The 18,993-nt window shown below is 38.8% G+C and overlaps 1 protein-coding gene and 1 pseudogene across 1 annotated transcript; one reads left to right on the forward strand and one right to left on the reverse strand.

Annotated features, from left to right (window-relative positions):
- Positions 1–1,328: 1,328 nt before the first annotated feature.
- LOC135704602 (uncharacterized) lies at positions 1,329–11,972 on the reverse strand (annotated as a pseudogene).
- Positions 11,973–12,032: 60 nt separating this feature from the next.
- On the forward strand, positions 12,033–17,464 carry LOC135704586 (cuticle protein CP14.6-like). The gene is made up of 2 exons (XM_065226046.1): positions 12,033–12,122; positions 17,051–17,464. The coding sequence occupies exons 1-2, from the start codon at positions 12,111–12,113 to the stop codon at positions 17,447–17,449; spliced, it is 411 nt and encodes a 136-aa protein (XP_065082118.1). The 5' UTR covers positions 12,033–12,110; the 3' UTR covers positions 17,450–17,464.
- Positions 17,465–18,993: the final 1,529 nt, after the last annotated feature.

Raw genomic sequence — 18,993 nt, forward strand, 5'->3', positions numbered from 1 at the left:
TTTCATATTATTGAGAATAACATACGCCCTTTCAAATGCCGTAAAAAAACTTTTTTTTTTTTGTTTGCCCCAACCAGAGATATTAACATCTAAAAATTGCATATTTTTAGTATTGAAACGTCAATAACTCTTTATAGGCGAAAGATATTGACAAACTTTCTGGAGCAAAAATTTGCGCCTTCTAAAGATCTAAAAGTCATTTAAAGACACCTTTGCTGAGAAATTTGAAATAAGAAAACTAGAGCAAAATAACTGTTTTTTTAGCACCACCGTAACTCAATTCAAAAAAATAGCTCTGAATCGGCCAATTTAAGAGATACAAAAAAGTTGTTTTCAACAAAGTTGCTTGAAATTAGCTCAGCTATAACTTTGTCGAAGAATGTATACCTTAATTCATTCAAACAAAAAAGTTAGATTTTTGATTTTAATGATAATAAGAACCACCCTAGAATTCATTGTCATAAAAAATAAGGGCCTAACTACAAGGAACAATTTTTTAGAAGAGACTTTATGTCTAAAGTTTCAATTTCAGGCTCAAAACATATCATTCCACCTAAATCTGCATTCTGGACCACTGTGCAATGGTTGATATTTATATCAACGTGTGTTATATTAGTGAAAAGGGGTTTGTGCAAAGTTTCTCATCATATCAGAATTATAACAAAGTCAGTTTTAATTTCTATCAATACATAAAATATATATTAATGATTCCAAAATATTTAACTTATATTCTCCAGTAATAACCGGTGTCTCGTATTCAGCTATTTCTTTGGAGTATTTCAAAAACAAATATCTAATTTGCTGCTCTATGGAAAAAGTAACCAAAAAGTCCATTTAAATTGATCCACAGTTTTCCACAGGGTATAGAGGTTCAGGTTGTGGAAAATAAAATAGGTTGTTAGTGTGCTGTCATTATTGAACAAGAAGACGACATACCCATCTACGGTGCTCCTCTGACCGTTATTATAAAAAGAAAATAGTTCCATCAAAAGTGAGTATACCAATTGATTCGTTAGATCATTCTGCATCTCTGAAACAAATTTTAAAAAATCGTAAGGCGCATTTTCAAGTTACGCCCTTTTAAAGGGGTAACTGCATAAATCTCACTAAAAACAGTGAAATGCCATCACATATGCTTATTTTGCATGCAACATTACATGAAATGTCGATTGCAGAGTGTTTATATATTAATTACATGGTTATAATTTGTAACGGTTGCTAATTTTTGGAATTAAAAAGGGTTTTGTACGTTAATTTAAGGCTTAAGTTTTATATAAATTAACTGTCAACTAATAAACCTAAATATAATTAATGAATCTCAAAGTGGTTTAACACAAATGACCACTATTGTAATCAATGACAGCACGCAGAAGTTGAGATTTGAATATCTTTGATGTTTTCGTGGTCTTGTATCTTTCCCAAGTCAATAAAAAGTCGCTGTGAACCGATTCGGACGCCTGCTCGTTGTGCCAACCCAAACCTTGTCCAGTTGCGTTACAAAACTCTTTCACGTGAAACTTGGTTATATGGTATTTGGACGATTTTGGTAGATGACAAACTTATTAATATCTTCTTCAAATCCGGGTACAAGTTCGAATGAGAAGCATTTCTTGTACGCATTTTGAAAGTGTTTCAGGACCTATAAAAAGTAACAGTCATTAATTTTATACCTGCTGATCGAAAAACAACTGTACTTTATATCAACATAGTTTAGCAAATCTTCGTTTTCTCGGAGAACATCGACAGCATCAAGGAGACTGTGACATGCTCGTCCTGTAAAACCGTATGTTCGCTGTTGATGTCGTACTTGAGCCTTTCCGATCCATAAATCTGCCCAGTCTGGACTTTGTTTATCCACTACTTGAAAAACCATGTTCACGATCCCAAGTGTCACGTGAAGTGGAGGCGGAGGGCATACCAGCAAAACAGGGGTGCTGTCTTGGCCAAAAACCAGCGGTGGTTAAATGTAGCTAGTATATTTTTTAAGATTTTTGGAACATGGGTCTTTATTGGAATTTTCCCGAATGTTTCCAATCGTTCGGGGCACTCCACTTTGCACTGCAAGGTTTGATTTTTCTGTTACACAATATGGACAGGGGTGGGTAGATGAATGCGCCATTATTACAATAATCACGTTAATGATCTTTAAATCACCGGCAATACTCGATTCCAAGTTATTCAGCTTCAAAAAACCATTCCAGATTAGAAAAATTTATTCATATTTTTCGCCGCTGTCTTTAAAATAATCTGCGGACTTATTTTGGGTTTTGGATACAACAGAGAGGTAGATGAATGCGCCATTATTACAATAATCACGTTAATGATCTTTAAATCACCGGCAATACTCGATTCCAAGTTATTCAGCTTCAAAAAACCATTCCAGATTAGAAAAATTTATTCATATTTTTCGCCGCTGTCTTTAAAATAATCTGCGGACTTATTTTGGGTTTTGGATACAACAGAGAGACATTGTGAAGTGATCTTAAAAAATCCTCCTCCACCGTCGATACCAAGCTTTATGAAAAGTTCTTCCTCACTGGCGTGTCTACTTTTCTTGATTCGTTGAAGCAACTCAGGTAGGGTTAACTACCCCATTTTCGGCCTATTAAGTCTTTCCTAATCTAGCGGAGTTTAGCACCAAACGGAATGCTATTATTACTGATGGCTTCCAAATTTATTTACCTTTCTGTAAGTACCGTAAGATTTGATAAAGAGAAACCAATCGTTGAGATATTGTCAAAAGTCTAACACTGCTTCTTGACGCCAAACTCGGCCTACGGATTATAAACTCGGCCTAACGCATTGAAACGCCATTGAAATGCAATTTAATTCACTTCGGCCTATCGGATGAAGATAAAAATTGATTCGGTCGGAGCGCTTCTTTTGTTTTTGTGAATTATGGGTGCAAACCTTCATATCACGCGTTCTCATTGACTTCGTTCGGTAGTTTATTAACTAAAGTATCGTACCAAACTCATAATTGACTTGTTAACTCTGAAATCATGGAATTATGTTGTGTTTTCTGCACGATAGGCCCAAAATGGGTGATTAGGCCGAAGTAGTTCTCTACCCTATATTATTACAAAATATAAGTGGAACATCAGCGCATTGACCAAGATGGACGTTTTCAGCTAGAAAAGAGCATTTTAATTTAGATTTCTTTAAAATATGTACCTTTTTTAGTTTTACCTTTGGCTAATTCTCCTAGCTCTACAATACTAAAAAAATCTCCAAGCTGTGAGTTCAGTTTGGAAAGCTTTCCTTTTAAGCCAGTTTCAAAGCTCACTCCACCTCGTTTTAAACCTTTCATGATGCCTGTAAATCAATTAACCAATAAGCAAATCAAAAGCTTTGGCAAATCTTAAATAAAATTTTACCAAGAGTCTTCCGCATGCTCAAGTTATTCTCCGCCTTCACTTTGAACATATCTTCCGTCCGCATGCGTTTCCGTTCTTTCAAAGATACAGTAGAATTAGCTTTTAGAAATACGGATGGTTCTCCTCGACGATTTGATAAGCGAATGTTTTCAGAACCTGTATGAAACAAATAAAACGTTAAAGCTACATTCTGAAATACATCTGTTGCTGTTTTACCAGAAGTTGAGACTTTTTCGGCTAGAAACTTTGACACAGCTGCTTCTGATGCCTTTGGTGGAGAATTATTTTCTTTCAGAATTCTTGCTAAATTTTCTGAACGCTCAGTGACAGTACAAACGTGATTCTTCCCTCGTCCGATTTCCGTTAGACAAGTATTACACATGCGTATGACCTCGCGTATGACTTTAGTAGTGTTTAAATTGCTCGGTTTTGAATTACGCTGGTTTTCCTTTCTAGGAACTGTTTCCGGTAGAGTTTTACCATACTTTAGCTGGACAGCCTCACAAACTTCACAAGTGTACTTTGAATTTGTTCTCGTACTCTTAGAATAGTTAAACTTGTATTTATGTAGGACCACTTTTCTGCTATTTCCATTTACAGGGCTGCAATAAATCCGACACTTGACACATATTGAGGACGGATAATACCACTCGCGAACATCAATATCGCTTAAGTAATGATCCCTAGTCACTTGACGTATTGCACTGGAGATCGGTCTAACCTTTTTTTTTGATTTGAAAGGCATAAAATGCACACTTTTTTTTTGTTGATTGATAAAATTTCAAGCAAAACAAAGCGCGCTGCAACTCACAAAAGGCTCGTTTGCCAAAAACGATTGTCAATGCCTACTTGTGTTCTCTAAAAAAACAGCGAGTGTTTCGATTTGTGCATGTAAAATAAGAACACGTGATGGAATTTCCCTGTTTTTAGTGAGATTTATGCAGTTACGCCTTTAAAATGGCGTAACTCGAAAATGCGCCCTACGATTTTTTTAAATTTGTTTCAGAGATGCAGAATGATCTAACGAATCGATAGGTATACTCACTTTTGATGGAACTATTTTTTTATAATAACGGTCAGAGGAGAACCGTGCCATCATGACAATTCATGTTTTGCTATCGTGACAAGTTTTGCCTATCGTGAAAACATTCAACATTTTTATAAAGTCTTCCAAACCTCCTTGGGTAAGCTTGTGCCATATGTAAAAATTCAGTGCCATAAACATTATGTCTTTGACACGAATGTTGACATGAAATTTTGCCAATTGATCGTAGCTCCTGAAAAAAGATAAGTACACGCAAACCAAAAATCTATTACAATGAATGTTAGTTCCGTTTCCTATCATCCTCTGTTCATGAACATCGCAACGAATGTTAGAAATTGACCATGCAGGCGATGTAGTGGTTTCTTGTCCACTAACATCCTATGATGATGAATCCCACATAATTGTAAGCGAATCTTACATCCACCGGTTGGGTGTAGTTCTTAGTCTTGTCTATCTTGAATTAATAATTAATAATAAATACCGCTCTGGAACATCGTTCGTCGTATCCTTCGAAGAATTTTGCTTGCATAAAATCTTCCGATTTTTCTGATTCGTCATCAGAAAACTCTACCGACCGCGATCCGAAATATATTGGCAGCCTTCTGCTTTTGAACCAGATGATGAATGAAATTCCATCGCCAGAGGAATCTCATGATTTGATGGAAAATGCTCTAACAATCTATGTGGAAGACCACGAACGACGGCAACCAAGCCATTCATTCATTCAGAATTACTAAAACAACCTTTTTTTCTCAGATCGGCTTCGGAACTCCGCATTTATCGGGGAGACAAACCAGCTGCTGCAAAATCTTTGGCTGATGAAGCACCACACATTGTGAAACGAATTCTGGCATAATCTTAATTAATTAAAATGACCTACAGTTGATGAATTCCAATTAATTATTTGACTTAGATTAAAAAAAAAGTTAAATATAAAGGGTGATACGGTCAAAATTTGGTCAATATCAACTTGACGTATTTCTTTCAATTTTGCATTTAAAAAACCTGAACACCCCTCATTTTGAAGGTGTGTGTGTGTAGAATGTTGCTCCTATTTTGATTTTGGAATTCACTCTTCAGTTGTCAAAATGCCGTCCAAGCAAGAAGAGCAGCGTATCAAAATTTTGCTCGCGCATCGCGAAAATCCGAGCTACTCGCACGCAAAGTTGGCAAAATCGCTAAAAGTTGCCAAATCAACCGTTACAAATGTAATTAAAGTGTTTGGGGAACGTTTGTCGACAGCCAGGAAGTCTGGATCGGGGGGAAATCGAAAACCGGAAGCCGCTGAGACGACAAAGAGAGTTGCCGGTAGTTTCAAGCGAAACCCTAACCTCTCTTTTCGAGATGCCGCAAATAAGCTGGGTGTATCGTCTACAACCGTGCATCGAGCCAAAAAACGAGCCGGACTATCGACTTACAAGAAGGTAGTGACTCCAAATCGCGATGATAAACAAAATACGACGGCCAAAGCGCGATCCCGGAGGCTGTACACGACGATGCTGACGAAGTTTGACTGCGTGGTAATGAACGACGAAACCTACGTCAAAGCCGACTACAAGCAGCTTCCAGGACAGGAGTTTTATACGGCAAAAGGAAGGGGAAAGGTAGCAGATGTTTTCAAGCACATGAAACTGTCAAAGTTCGCAAAGAAATATCTGGTTTGGCAAGCCATCTGTACCTGTGGCTTGAAAAGCAGCATTTTCATAGCTTCCGGGACTGTCAACCAAGAAATTTACGTGAAAGAGTGTTTGAATAAACGTCTGCTGCTTTTCCTGAAGAAACACGGTTGTTCCGTACTGTTTTGGCCGGATTTGGCATCTTGCCATTACGGTAAAAAGGCCATGGAGTGGTACGCCGCCAACAACGTGCAGGTGGTTCCCAAGGACAAGAACCCTCCCAACACGCCAGAGCTCCGCCCAATTGAGAAATACTGGGCTATTGTCAAACGGAACCTAAAGAAGACCAAAAAAACTGCTAAGGGCGAGCAGCAGTTCAAGGCAAACTGGCTTTCTGCGGCGAAGAAGGTGGACAAGGTGGCTGTACAAAATCTGATGGCAGGGGTCAAGCGTAAGGCCCGGCAATTCGGATTTGGAAAAGCGGAAGCCTAACTGAATATTTTTCCTGAATTTTATACTAATTGAACTTGAAAAAGAAATTTAATTTAATTTTTTAAATAAACGATTTCACCGATTTACACGCGTTTTCCCTTGACCAAATTTTGACCGTTTCACCCTTTAAATGACAAAACCATTGCTAGAAATATGGCAAATTTTATATCTAATCTCTAACGGTTGTTATATACATTTATATTTTTGAATGCCATAGATTCTATCTAATTTTGTAATAATTATGATATAATCATATAAAGATCTGTTTTAATTTTGTTACCACTCGACGAATTTTTGTAATGATTTTTGTTATTTTAACAACTAACCAGTCAATGTTTATAACACGTTCTGTTACATTTTTTTTTGTTAAATAAATAACTCCAGTTGTTATAATTTTGTTATGCCTTTCTGATTGGTTCACTTATAATAGTCATTTGGTATGATGATTGAAATCCTTTCGAAATAAATTGTGTAGTTCGTACGCAGTAAAAGTAGTGAGTGCAAAATACATACATACATGATGAGAATATAGTTAATGACTATTTTGATTTCATTTGACATGTGGAAGTTTTTGCTCAGGATACTTGATTAGGGGAGTGATTTAACATATTCGTTTTAATGGTATTAAATGAACGATTTAAAAAAAAAAACGAAAGATTAAGGTATGAAACAAAACGATAAGAAGGTCGGAGTGTAAAAGCAGGTAAGTACGGAGAGTACTTAATACAGATATCCCTAAATTCATCCGAGACGGATCCCTAGAAAGCTAATTGAGCCATGCGTTTAGCATTGAGCCGATACCAATTATGTGTTTCACCAGTTTTAGAGAAAAGCCTCTCTGACGGAACACTTGTTACCATTCTTGATAAATAGTCTCGAGCAATGGGGTATACATGGGGATATTCACTACGGATTTTGGATGGGTGTGCCAAGGGGGCCAGGCCTTCTCCAGAATTATCTAGCCCCCAGCATGTTTGATCTTTGTTGGCATTTTTGTCTCAGCTACTCAATGTGGGATCTCTAGGTGCATTTAGAATCGAACTAGATGCCAAGATTTTTGAAAGTCATATAATGAGTGATCGGTTTACCCAAAAGTTGAAGCTTGTGCTGGGCTATGCTTCCTAGAAAAAACTACCAACTCAGTTTTCTCCGAGGAGAATTCGATAACTAGCTGGATAGCCCAAGTAGACAAACTGTCTGAGGTATCCTGTAAGGGTCCTTGCAGGTCAACCCCTTTGGGCCCTGTCTTAGACACTACACCGTCATCTGCAAGTTGTCTCAACGTGCAGTTGTCACTTAGACAATTAATCATTTTGTCAGGTTTCTGCATTCATTTTCCATCATATGTCACTGCTGTTGTTGGCGGGGACATCTATCGGAAACTACACATAATTTGTTTTCCGTTAAATGTTCACAGAGGACAGTATAGTGCAAAACATGGCTTATACCTCTATATATGCATTTAGATTAACATCCGAAGTCCCTTCCTTTTACACATTCTGCACACAAAATAGCTCACCCCTCACAGGATTTCCCGTCAATTTCCATGAATGGGGCGGAGCAGAAAGTATCTTTTGTTCAGAATATGTAAAAAGGAGGAACTTCGGATGTTAATCAAAATACATATATAGAGGTACCAGACATGTTTTGCAGTGTCAGGTACTCTATTTTGTAGTCTATGAGAGGGAAATCACAAATAGAGTGTCATCAAAATACATGGAATGTTGAGAAATTGAACTAGTGAGAGGAAATTTTCTCTCTCAAATTTGAAGTTTTAGGCTCTCTGGGGACTGGTATTAAAGCAGGTAAAACTGTATGGGGAAAAATCATTTTTATTTAATTGTAGCTTGTTTAACAATAATTTCCGGGAAAAAACTGAACGAAAAAGTCCTTGACTAGTTCCTTTAAATTGTCGTTCACTTTGTTTGACCTGAATATGCAGCGCCATCTCTGTGGAAAATGGCAGGACGATATAATTTATTGTCAATTTCTCTGACGTAAAAATTATACAAAAGGGGGCTTAAACATGAGCCCTGGGGGAGACCCACGTAACTAAATCGTGAAGAGTTTCCATGAGAAAAATTCATATGTTTCTCTGACAGCAAATTGTACAAAAAGTTATTAATTAATGGAGAAAGGCCACAAGCGTGGAGTTTGTTTGAAAGGACTTCAACCGATACTGAATCAAAAGCCCCCTTGATATCCAAGAATGCAGAAGCCATTTGCTCTTTTTTAGCAAAAGCCAACTGAATTTCTGTGGAAAGCAACGAGAGACAGTCGTTCGTTCCCTTGCCCCTACGGAACCAAATTGGGTATCTGAGAGTAGGTGGTTCATCTCAAAACATTTGTCCTGACGAAAAAGGATCATTTTCTCCAACAATTTTCGAATGCACGATAACATCGCGATGGGTCATCTGACGCGGGTTTGCCAGGCTTTTTAATGGCTATAACTCTCACCCGCCTTCAATCATCCAGAACAATATTGAGCTCCAGGAACTGACCAAACAAATTCAACATGCGCCTCTTAGCGACGTCTGGGAAGCTCTTGAACAAGTTGAACTTGATCCTATCAGACCCCGGAGCCGAATTGCCACACGAAAGGAGCGCGAGTGAGAGCTCTAGCATTAAAAAAGGTTGGCTGATCTCGTCTACCGAATTCGTCGTTTCACGAGGAATCATCTATGCCGGCACGGAATCAGGACATACTTTTCGCGTGAACTTGAGAATCCAACGATCCGAGTACTCCTCGCTCTCGTTGTTTGAAGACCGGTTACGCATCCTTCGCGCCGGGTTCCACAGGGTATTCATCGACGTTTCGTGTGATAATCCGTCCATGAATTGCCGCCAGAATCGGCGTTTCTTGGCTTTGAGTTCGCGTTCAAGAGCCGAGTACGCTTCGAAATGCACGGGTGTTCCACGTTACCGGGAATGTTTATAAGCGCGTCGGACTTTTCACGATAAACCTTAGTGCATCGCTGGTTCCACCAAGGGGAAGGAGGTTTCCTACGGAAAGACGTTCCAGGATCCGGCCGAATTTGAGTTTGAAGCGCGCTGTCCAAGATCAGATTGGAGAGAAAGTTATATTTCTCCAACGGTGGAAGCCCTTCTGCCGACTTTAGTGCTTCATCTATCGTAATCTGATAATTTTATTTAAAGAGTTACGTCTGTTTGTCTGTGGTATAACGGAAATGATAATTTGGCTCTGTAAAGTTTATTCGATTGAGCCTTTACAAATAAAGTTATTTATTTCTCGATGTCAGAACTCAGCACTCACAAACTACCTACTCGGAGATCAAACATACAGCACCCGGTCGACTCAAGCGACAAGAGCAAGCTCCGGAACACCCAGGGTCGGCTAGCTACTGGGTAATCAGAGCCCATCGTTAAAAATCGGCTATTTATCAATTTTATCTAGATGAACGCGTCATTGGGACGGTACTTATCGATATTTTTCGTCACTATTGATTATTTAATCGATTGCTGAATTTATGTATGGGTTCATATTAAGGGCATTTAGGCTGACATTACGTCCATTTCCCCTATGTGTCGTATTACCTAGCCTAGTTCACTTGTAGCGGTACATACGGCTGCTGTCGTTGATGATGAATCGGGATGGCCGACACAGCGACTTCTGTCCTACTGTGCGGCCGGAACTAGCGCCGAATTGGCGAAGCGAGTGGATGACGGGTCAGCGGGCGATGTTGGACGGTAGGATGGCGTGGCAAGGCCACCTTGGTCAAGCCGAGAAGGGAAAATTCCTTGACGATTATGGCCTTCGTTTGGCCAGATAATGGTATGGTATTTGGTCCTAGACAATTAGCGTTAGCGTTGTTACGGTATGCTTCGTAGATTGGATACTAGTGGCACTCACGTTTCTTTTGAAACTCTCCGTCAGGCTGCTTTCATGAATAATGCTGGAGAGCAAACATTGTTTCCAATCTAAACAAGGATACCAAAAGCACAGACAAACATACATAGCACTCACCATCACATTCTTTGCAAATAAGGTTTTAGTTGGGAATGTGCTTGCATTTGTCATGGTGGCGCCACTGAAGCGTTAAACAAGCCTCTACATTTCGCACTTATCAGTGATGCCAGTTCTTTTTCAAGTCAATTTAGTTTATCTAGATAGAGCTGGAATTAGGGCGTAACAGCTTTTGTAAACAATGACTTATATCGATGATTTCTAGAAATGCAAGGCACGTCCAAACAGGCCAACCTAACCATCAAATAAGGAAAGTTTTCCTTACCCGATGGGGATGTTGGTTTGCGTGGGCGAGCCTTGAATTTCTAGAACACGCACGAATGTATCTAAACGATTTCTTAGTCTTTCAGCTTCAATATAATTACATTTTCATGACTGAGAAAACTTGTTTTGCCTGGTTTTTCTTCAAATGAAACATAGGCACTAGAAAATATGGCTGATTTCGAGTTGCCGATAATAGAACAGCTGGTTCAAATGGAAAGGTTGCCAAAGAAAAAGAAGCTGCCGACAATAGTCACACTCACCTGCGAAGTTTGCAGCGTTGTAAAAACGTTTTCAACCCGTTTTGGACAAATCTGGACATTGGTATCGATACAATAGCAAGCAGTAGATAAATTTAATCAAACAAATCAAATTGCTAATTGATGTGTGGTCACTGCTGAGATTGACGTGAATAAGTGAATTTCTCTAAATATATATATTTAAACAAACATTGAAAAGCATGTATGCGGTTTCAAAACCGTTGAAAACTGTTGATCAACTATCTGCAACCGAAATGCAATGGTCCAGTTAAACCCCCCGATTGATCGCAGCGCAATCGGTTTAGCATTCAAATCGCGATCAAAATGTGCAAATTATTGATTATTTTCAATTAGGCACACACCGAAAGAAATGAAAATCATCGCAAAACCACCATCAACAGCCTACAACCTGAAATCGTGATTTGGTCGATGTGCATCTTGGCTTTGTATTTGCTTCAGATTCGCTCTCCATTTCCACCGTTGGCGTTTGCATGCAGCACGAATGGTGCAAATGGTAGCCCGCCCCCGCACAACCGCTTTATGACCATAACCAATATTTGCCGGGTTTTCCAGCGCTGGGTCATGAAAACAAAGAAACCAAAGCAGAGGGAAAAAATTTACCTACGAATGGTTTGTTGTTGACTGAGCGCCCGAATTTGTTCCGTATAGGTGCGTAGGTAACAAGTGAGAGGGATCATCTTCGTCGTCGTCGTCGTCGTCGTCACCGACCGAAGAAAGAATGCGATCCTCTCGGATGAGCGAGCGATCGTCGATCGGGTTGTCGGAAGGGGGTGATTGGGTGGCTCTGGATCATCTGCACATACCTGACTGCGGACTGCACGCTCGCGGAATGTGGCGGTGGAGGTAGCGAAGGCGACGGGTGGCGGGTGAGTGCTCGCAAACTAGAGCCGAGATGAACGACAGGTCGTCTTTCATTCGGACGCTACCCGGGCCGTGTCAACCAACTACCTATAAAAGCGTGAAGATGCGAGATAATTGATATCAGTCTTGAATTTGCGTTTATCATAGCTTAACCTAGTCTCCACTGCCGTCAGCCAAAAAGCTTCAGTCAAAATGTTCAAACTGGTGAGTGACACAGACAAATGAGTGATTCTTGGTAAAGAGTTTTCCGGGAAAAAAATCATAGTGAAGAATAGAACTTGGTGACCTCCGTTCCAAACAATGGACTTCAAACGAAAACAAAAAAAAAATATCATTGTGATCAGTGTTCTATGTGGAGTACAAATTCATGGAAACAAAACAAACCAACCAGCAGAGTGCAACTAACGTTTTCATGAATGGACCCAGTTCTGAGTGGTGCCGCAAACCAATTCAAGCAAGAAGAGAAGAAAATCTCCCATCATCATGACAAGTGGAGTGTGTCCTAAAACCCCTCCCCGCGCTCCCCCTCGCTCTTATTTCTACGAGCCACCCAAAAGGCAAAGTCAAGCGCGCGCTCGCGCAAAAATTCAAACAATAGACCTGAAAGCTAATCAAGTTTACACAAATCACACGCCGGCTGCTGCTGCTGTTGGCTCAAGTGACGATTGTTAGCTTTCAGGAGAGGGCGTTTTGGCGGTGCTTTTCAAGTTGCCGTCGACGTCGGCGCCGACACCACCACCGCCGCCGCCGCCGCCGAGGTTCAAGTGCGATAGGAAAATAAATTCAAAATCACTGTCGCGTCGCGGTCGAACGCCGCAGGGGGAGAGAACAAAGGGAGGACCGGGCAAAGATAAACAAAAGGGTGCTTGATTGGAAATTTGGCGCAAGACATGTTGAAATTGGAAGCGCTCGCAGGGTTTTATTGGCTCACGCAATACATTTTGAGGGGGGATTTGGCAGCCCAGGAGCTAACCTTTTAAGATGCGAAGTGATATGTTTTTTTTATCTCTTAGATGATTTCATGGTTTTTGGTTTGGTTTTTGAGCTATTTTATTGTGACAGCGATATTTGGGGTTCAAGCTTACTAATATCATCTGCTTGGAGTAAACCAAGTGATGTTAGAGTATATGAGATTAAATTAATTGAAGAACATGAGCAAAATAACGATCGAAGTAGGAGGGGATTGATGATAGAGCTCAGCATTCAAGATCAAATTGTGAGGCCACCAAACAGGAATTAAATACCTCACGTTGAATTCCTGCAACTTTCAAAATCAATGTCTGAGAATTAGAAAATGATTCTACCGCGGACTCCCGCTAATCGGAACGACACTTTATTCATGGAAACGGGGTTCATTTTTAATTTGAACTTCTTGTAACCCTATGAGCATCAGAAAAGCGTGTTTCCAGTAGCCTTATTTGCTGGCTAGTTTTGATTATGCGTTCTGTTTCACTTTACTCCATTGCAAGAGATAGATGATGTTAGAGTAATTTTTAGCAAACACGATGCGCAAATTAGCGGGGCTCAAATTAAAAAGTATTCCGATTAGAAACGGTCCGATTAACCTGCGTCAACGATATAGCTTTAATGACACTCAATTTTTTAAACCCTTAAGATGTTCTTCTTGCAGGGTCCATTTGCCAATCCAACCTCTCACTTTCAAGAGCACAAATCATCAAGATTCACGAGGTTTTTAGATCTGTTAATTTTAGACATCGCTTGGTTCATCGTAGCAAACAAAAAGCTTCAGTTTCAGCTTCGTACAATTACCAAAACCTTCGTATTTTCAAGTATCAAAAACATGAAAATGAGGTTAAGATAAAAAACAAAAATCTACGTACCTGAACTTTTGAAAAATGTTCAAATCCAGAACACTCTTTAAAATCCCATATTCCATGCCCCAAGATTTTATAGTCTGGGAAATCGTTCTTTTTTAAATCTAGGATCGTGAATATATTTTCTAAGCCTTCTCGAAATGATCTAGTTCAGAATCAGGAAAACTGTTCAAGGAACTTTAAATGATTTCCAAGCTCTGAAAACAAGCTCCGTCCTAAAGACTTAGGACAAATTAAAAGTTACAGAATTTAATCCCTAAGTCCCAGAAAAAAAGCAATTCCACGCCATATGACAAACCAATCTTATGTCACCTTCTCCTATTTTCATGAAACTTTGCATAATTTTTCATTCACATTTGACATAAAATTCGGCTATTTTGAATCTTAAAAAGTTGATTTCAAAACCTTGGCAAATTTTAAAAGTCCAGAATATTTATAACTTTGATGTTTTACCAAGTGTAAGATTTCTTAAGATTTACCTTTATCTTGATGGTTATGCAATACCAAGTCTGAAATTTATAAAATGGTCCGAAAAAGTTCAAAAATCTTACTAAAAATTTAAGTTTCATTTTTACTTAAAGTTTCCATTGTGTCCAATGTCGGAAAAGTTAGCATTTTTGATAAGCTTTCAAATAAACATAAGCTAAAAAATCTCAAAAATGTACTTTTATGATATTGAAGTTTTTAAGGGGGAGTTCACCGCTCCGAAAAAAAAATACGTTTGGATTTTTCTCAAAATATTGAAAAAAGGTATCAGAAATCTAAAATATTCAAATTTTTTTCTAATTTTTCAAAATGAAAATTCACGTGCAAAAACTTTTTTTACCACACAAACCATCGACTTTTCGGTTTTGCTGAGGGCCAATTTTTTTTTTTCATGATGAGATAGAACAAATATGTGTGCATGTATTTTTTAACAAAAATCTAAGGAAGAAACTGATTTTCTTGGATTTTTGATAAAATTACCCAATATTTTAAGAAAAATAAAAACGCACCTATTTTTTTTTCGGGCTGGTAAACTTCCTCTTGACAGTGTTATTTTCCAAATTTTTGACCAAAATTTGTGATTTTTTTAAAATGTGTATTTTTATCTAAAAAATCAATCCAGTTTCCTACAACTTTGTATAGACGTCATTTCGATAACATGAGCCGTTTTCATGCTATGATTGATTGGCGCTGGTCAAAAAAGCCAAATTCCAGCACAAAATTGGTTTATTGCCCCTCCAAGTATGCAAACTTTCACGGAATTCGGAGAGGAGCGTTCCACGCCAAATGGCAAATCGAAGAAACTTGACCTTCTTCGATTTGCATGAAGCTTTGCATAATTGTTTCTTATGGACAATGATTCACTTTTTTACAAAAATTCAGCCATTTTGGAGCTTGTAAAATTTCCAAAATGGCGTCTTTGAAATGTTTCAAAAAATTATAGCTTGGAAACGGCATTTCTGATCAAAATGAAGTCTGTGACAAGCCGGCGCCGGTGGTGTAGTGGTAAGCATGACTGCTTTCTAACACCCCAATGAGTCTGGGTTCAATCCCAGCCGAGGTCGGTGGGATTTTTCTGAGGCATAAAAATCTCTGGTCACGTCTTCCTTCGGAAGGGAAGTAAAGCCGTTGGTCCCGGCCCATGTGTGTTGTGAATGGGTGCGATATCCTACGCAGGTGTGGAAGCTGCCTTCCTGCACATTCGATTGCCGTCAATGGATGGCAATCGATGTCCGTCGGTGATTGGCACTAGATTGCGGAACAGAGACCGACGTTAAATAAAGGAGACAAAAAAAAAAGTCTGTGACAAAATTGTTAAGTAAAAGCATGCTTTTTTTCTAGGATAAATAAACAAAAAAAAAGGTTTTGGTAATTTCATGTAAGAATTCTAAAAAAAACGTTAAAAACTTAAATATTTTGAAATGCTCTTGACCGATTTTTTAATTTAAATAAAAAAAAAGCTCTCGAAAATGAAAACTTTTGGAACGATTGTTTTCATGTGTCCATGGTTTTGAACATTCCTAAATTTTGCATTTTTGTTAAGAATATTTTTGATTTTTTTTTTAAATCGGATGAAGACGTTTTGAAATATTTAGGTTCAAATTTTTTTTTTAATTTAATTTTAACTTAAAATAATTAAAAAGCATTTTATGTTTATTTTTTACACAGAGAAATGTCTCTTTTTCAACAAATTTGTCCAAGACGTCATTTCGATCAAAGACATCATTTTAAAAAAATTACAAGATGTGCCAAATTTCGGAAAAATTTGAATTATTGCCCTTAACAAAAAACTCCACAAAGTTTCATTTAAATCGGTGCAAGTCGATTCAAAAATTCAATTCTTCTTTCACTATTTTACGTGGAACTGCTCAGAGGATAAAGTTTGATCGATTCATCAGTAGCCGTGGATTTGCATTGCATCTAAATCTGCCAAGAAATTACAAAATGGGAGCGATCTCTAACTTTTTGGGCCGAAGAGACGTATGGCTTAAAGAAGGTGCCAACTCCAAGAGAGTCAAATGGCTTTAGATCATTTGTGTAGGAATGCTCAAATCGCTTTTTCGACATATATTTCTTCTGATCTACAACCGAATAATCTTTCCAAAAGAAGAAGCCTAGTAGCACACTTATCACAAACCGGTTGAGGTAACTGCTATGGGACTCATGTTAGTCACAATCAAGTTGCTGCAGCTTTGTGTGACAGGCTGTTTTACATTATAGAGCAATTGTTGTCGTATTGCTTTCCTTATTAACATGAACACATCGCTGTATTTCAGCGTATCCACATCGGATCTGAATGGGAATATCCACCATTTAATCATGGAAGGTGTCTTATAATATGAGAGGTTCGGTGGCCTAGTGATAACCGTTTTTGCTTAACCTTAGTCAGCCCAAGCTTTTTCGCTTGTAAAATAAATAACCAATTTTTATGAAACAGGTTCTAACCTATCTAGAATTGCTTCTAGTTATAGATGATGTGCATAATTTCTGACAAATCATGAAAAATCATTGATTCCAAAACGAATTTTTAGATAATAGGTTTTGACCCCACCCATTTTTTAAATATTTTTAAAGCTCAGCAACCAACAAACTAGAAGCTATTCCGGATCAATTGAAAGTTAATTAAATAAAAATCGGTCAAGGAATCAAGATATCAGAGCCATATTAATTTCCATTGCGTACCCACCGGTTAACGAGCAGAAGACCATAGGCTCAAACCCCCGCCAAACTCAAAAAACAAAATTAAGAAAAACAACACAGTTTTCGAAAATCCAGTACCCTTAACCGTCCACCTCTTCCCCTTACTTTCAGGTTGTCATCTCTGCCGTGCTCGCACTGGCCGCCGCCCAAAACCCTGATGCCGAGGCCCAGGTCCTGACCCAGGACTCCGTCGTCAACCCGGACGGTTCCTACCAATACCGGTACGAAACGAGCAACGGTATCGCGGCTCAGGAGAGCGGCGTCGGTGGTCAAACGGCTACCGGTAGCTACTCGTACACCGGTCCCGATGGTGTCCTGTATACCGTGAACTACGTTGCCGACGAGAACGGTTTCCAGCCACAGGGAGCTCATCTGCCCGTGGACCTTCCGGCTCCGGAACACGTTCTGCGCACTCTGGAGCAGATCCGTGCCAACCCACCTCAGGATGACCCTAACTTCAGTCTGGACGCTTTGAACGCTGCCATCGCCCGGCTGAGCGGAAAGAAATAAGAGAACCAGCCAACTTACAGCTTGTTGGCTACTACAACCGGATCCTGACAAATACTCCTCTGACTTGAACAAAGAAATTCAATCGAAACACACACACGAACGATCTATAGGATTATTGAGTAGCGCCATATCTTTTGTAAATAGTTTTTTTTTACATTGGACTCCTGTATGCTATTGTCTTATCTCGCACCAACTACAACTTTTTCTATGGTACTTGAGATCAGTCAGATCTCTGAACACATTCCCCATGCACATCCTATGATGCCTATCCGAGAGGAACGAGAGCTACCAATATCGAGAGTGCTGTAATTTTATTTAGCGGTAAACTATTGTACATAATACAACGTGTCATCGTTATAGTCGTGAAATAAAGTGAAACTGAAAAGTTTTAAAGTAAATTGAGGGAGTTTATGTTAAACACATAGAGAAAGATCATCCCTGAACTGAATAAGGCTGCCCATGGGGAGCCATTCTTTGATCAAAATTAAATTATCATTAAATTATTGGAAGTGCTGCTCAGGCATGGATTCATTAGCCTCTAACTTTTCTCATCAACAGAGTTTTATAAAATGATCCATGAAGCTTTTGTTGGTTTTTATATTAGCTACAACTTTGGGAAACAATTTAAATCTGTATCTCTTATGCATGATGAACCAGAGCTAACAGAATCCACCATTATTTTTCAGTTAATGTAAATTATATTCACTTAAAAACAATAACAAGTTCTGCCCGCTCTAGTTCGTCATACATGAGAGATACAGATTTGAGTTATTCACAAAAGTTTTAGCTAATATCAAATCCTATAAAGGTTTTATTCATCATTTTATAAACCTCTGCTGTTGAAAAAAGTTGGAGGCAAATTAATGTAAATGATTTTCCATGGATGGTGCTGCTAATTGCCATAGCTTTCAATTGTACGTGATCCAACAGAACTGTTCAATCGAATCTTATCAACAAAATTATTGATCTCCATCAACTGGAGCGATACTGTGTCAAGCGAATCTCATCTACTGTCAATTGCGGCACATTCACTTGCAATTGGGCTCTTTAATTATGAAAAGAAAACTCCATTTTCTGAGGGCAATGATATTTTAATAATCGAAAAGCCTTTCATGGGGCAGTTCATAAGCCACGTAGACACTTTTGGTTTGGCGAGTGTCTATGGTTCATACAAATTTCCATAAAATTGTATGGACGATTGGCTACGCCAAATGGATGGGGGGAAGGTCTAAAACCTATCAAAATCTGTCTAGGTAGTTTGTGAACAGCCCCCATCTAGATTTTAAATCGCGAATTAAAACAAAATACTCGATTACTTTTACGGAGCGACGTATCAGCTTTTGTAAACAATATTTTCGATTTGGCATACCTGGTAGTTTGCCCACGCATACTAACACCATTACCAGGTAGGGGAAAATGTTCCATATCTGATGATAGTGTCAGCATGCGTGGGCGAGCTATCAGCTACGCCAAATCGACCATCAAATGCATTGCTTACAAAAGCTGCTTGGTCCCTTCGAAAAAGTAATCGAGAATTGTTGGAT

Source organism: Ochlerotatus camptorhynchus, unplaced genomic scaffold (assembly GCF_037179485.1).
Source record: "Ochlerotatus camptorhynchus isolate MF236.1 unplaced genomic scaffold, CSIRO-AGI_Acam_v1.1 ptg000244l, whole genome shotgun sequence".
In the NCBI taxonomy this organism is placed as follows: Eukaryota; Metazoa; Arthropoda; class Insecta; order Diptera; family Culicidae; genus Ochlerotatus; species Ochlerotatus camptorhynchus.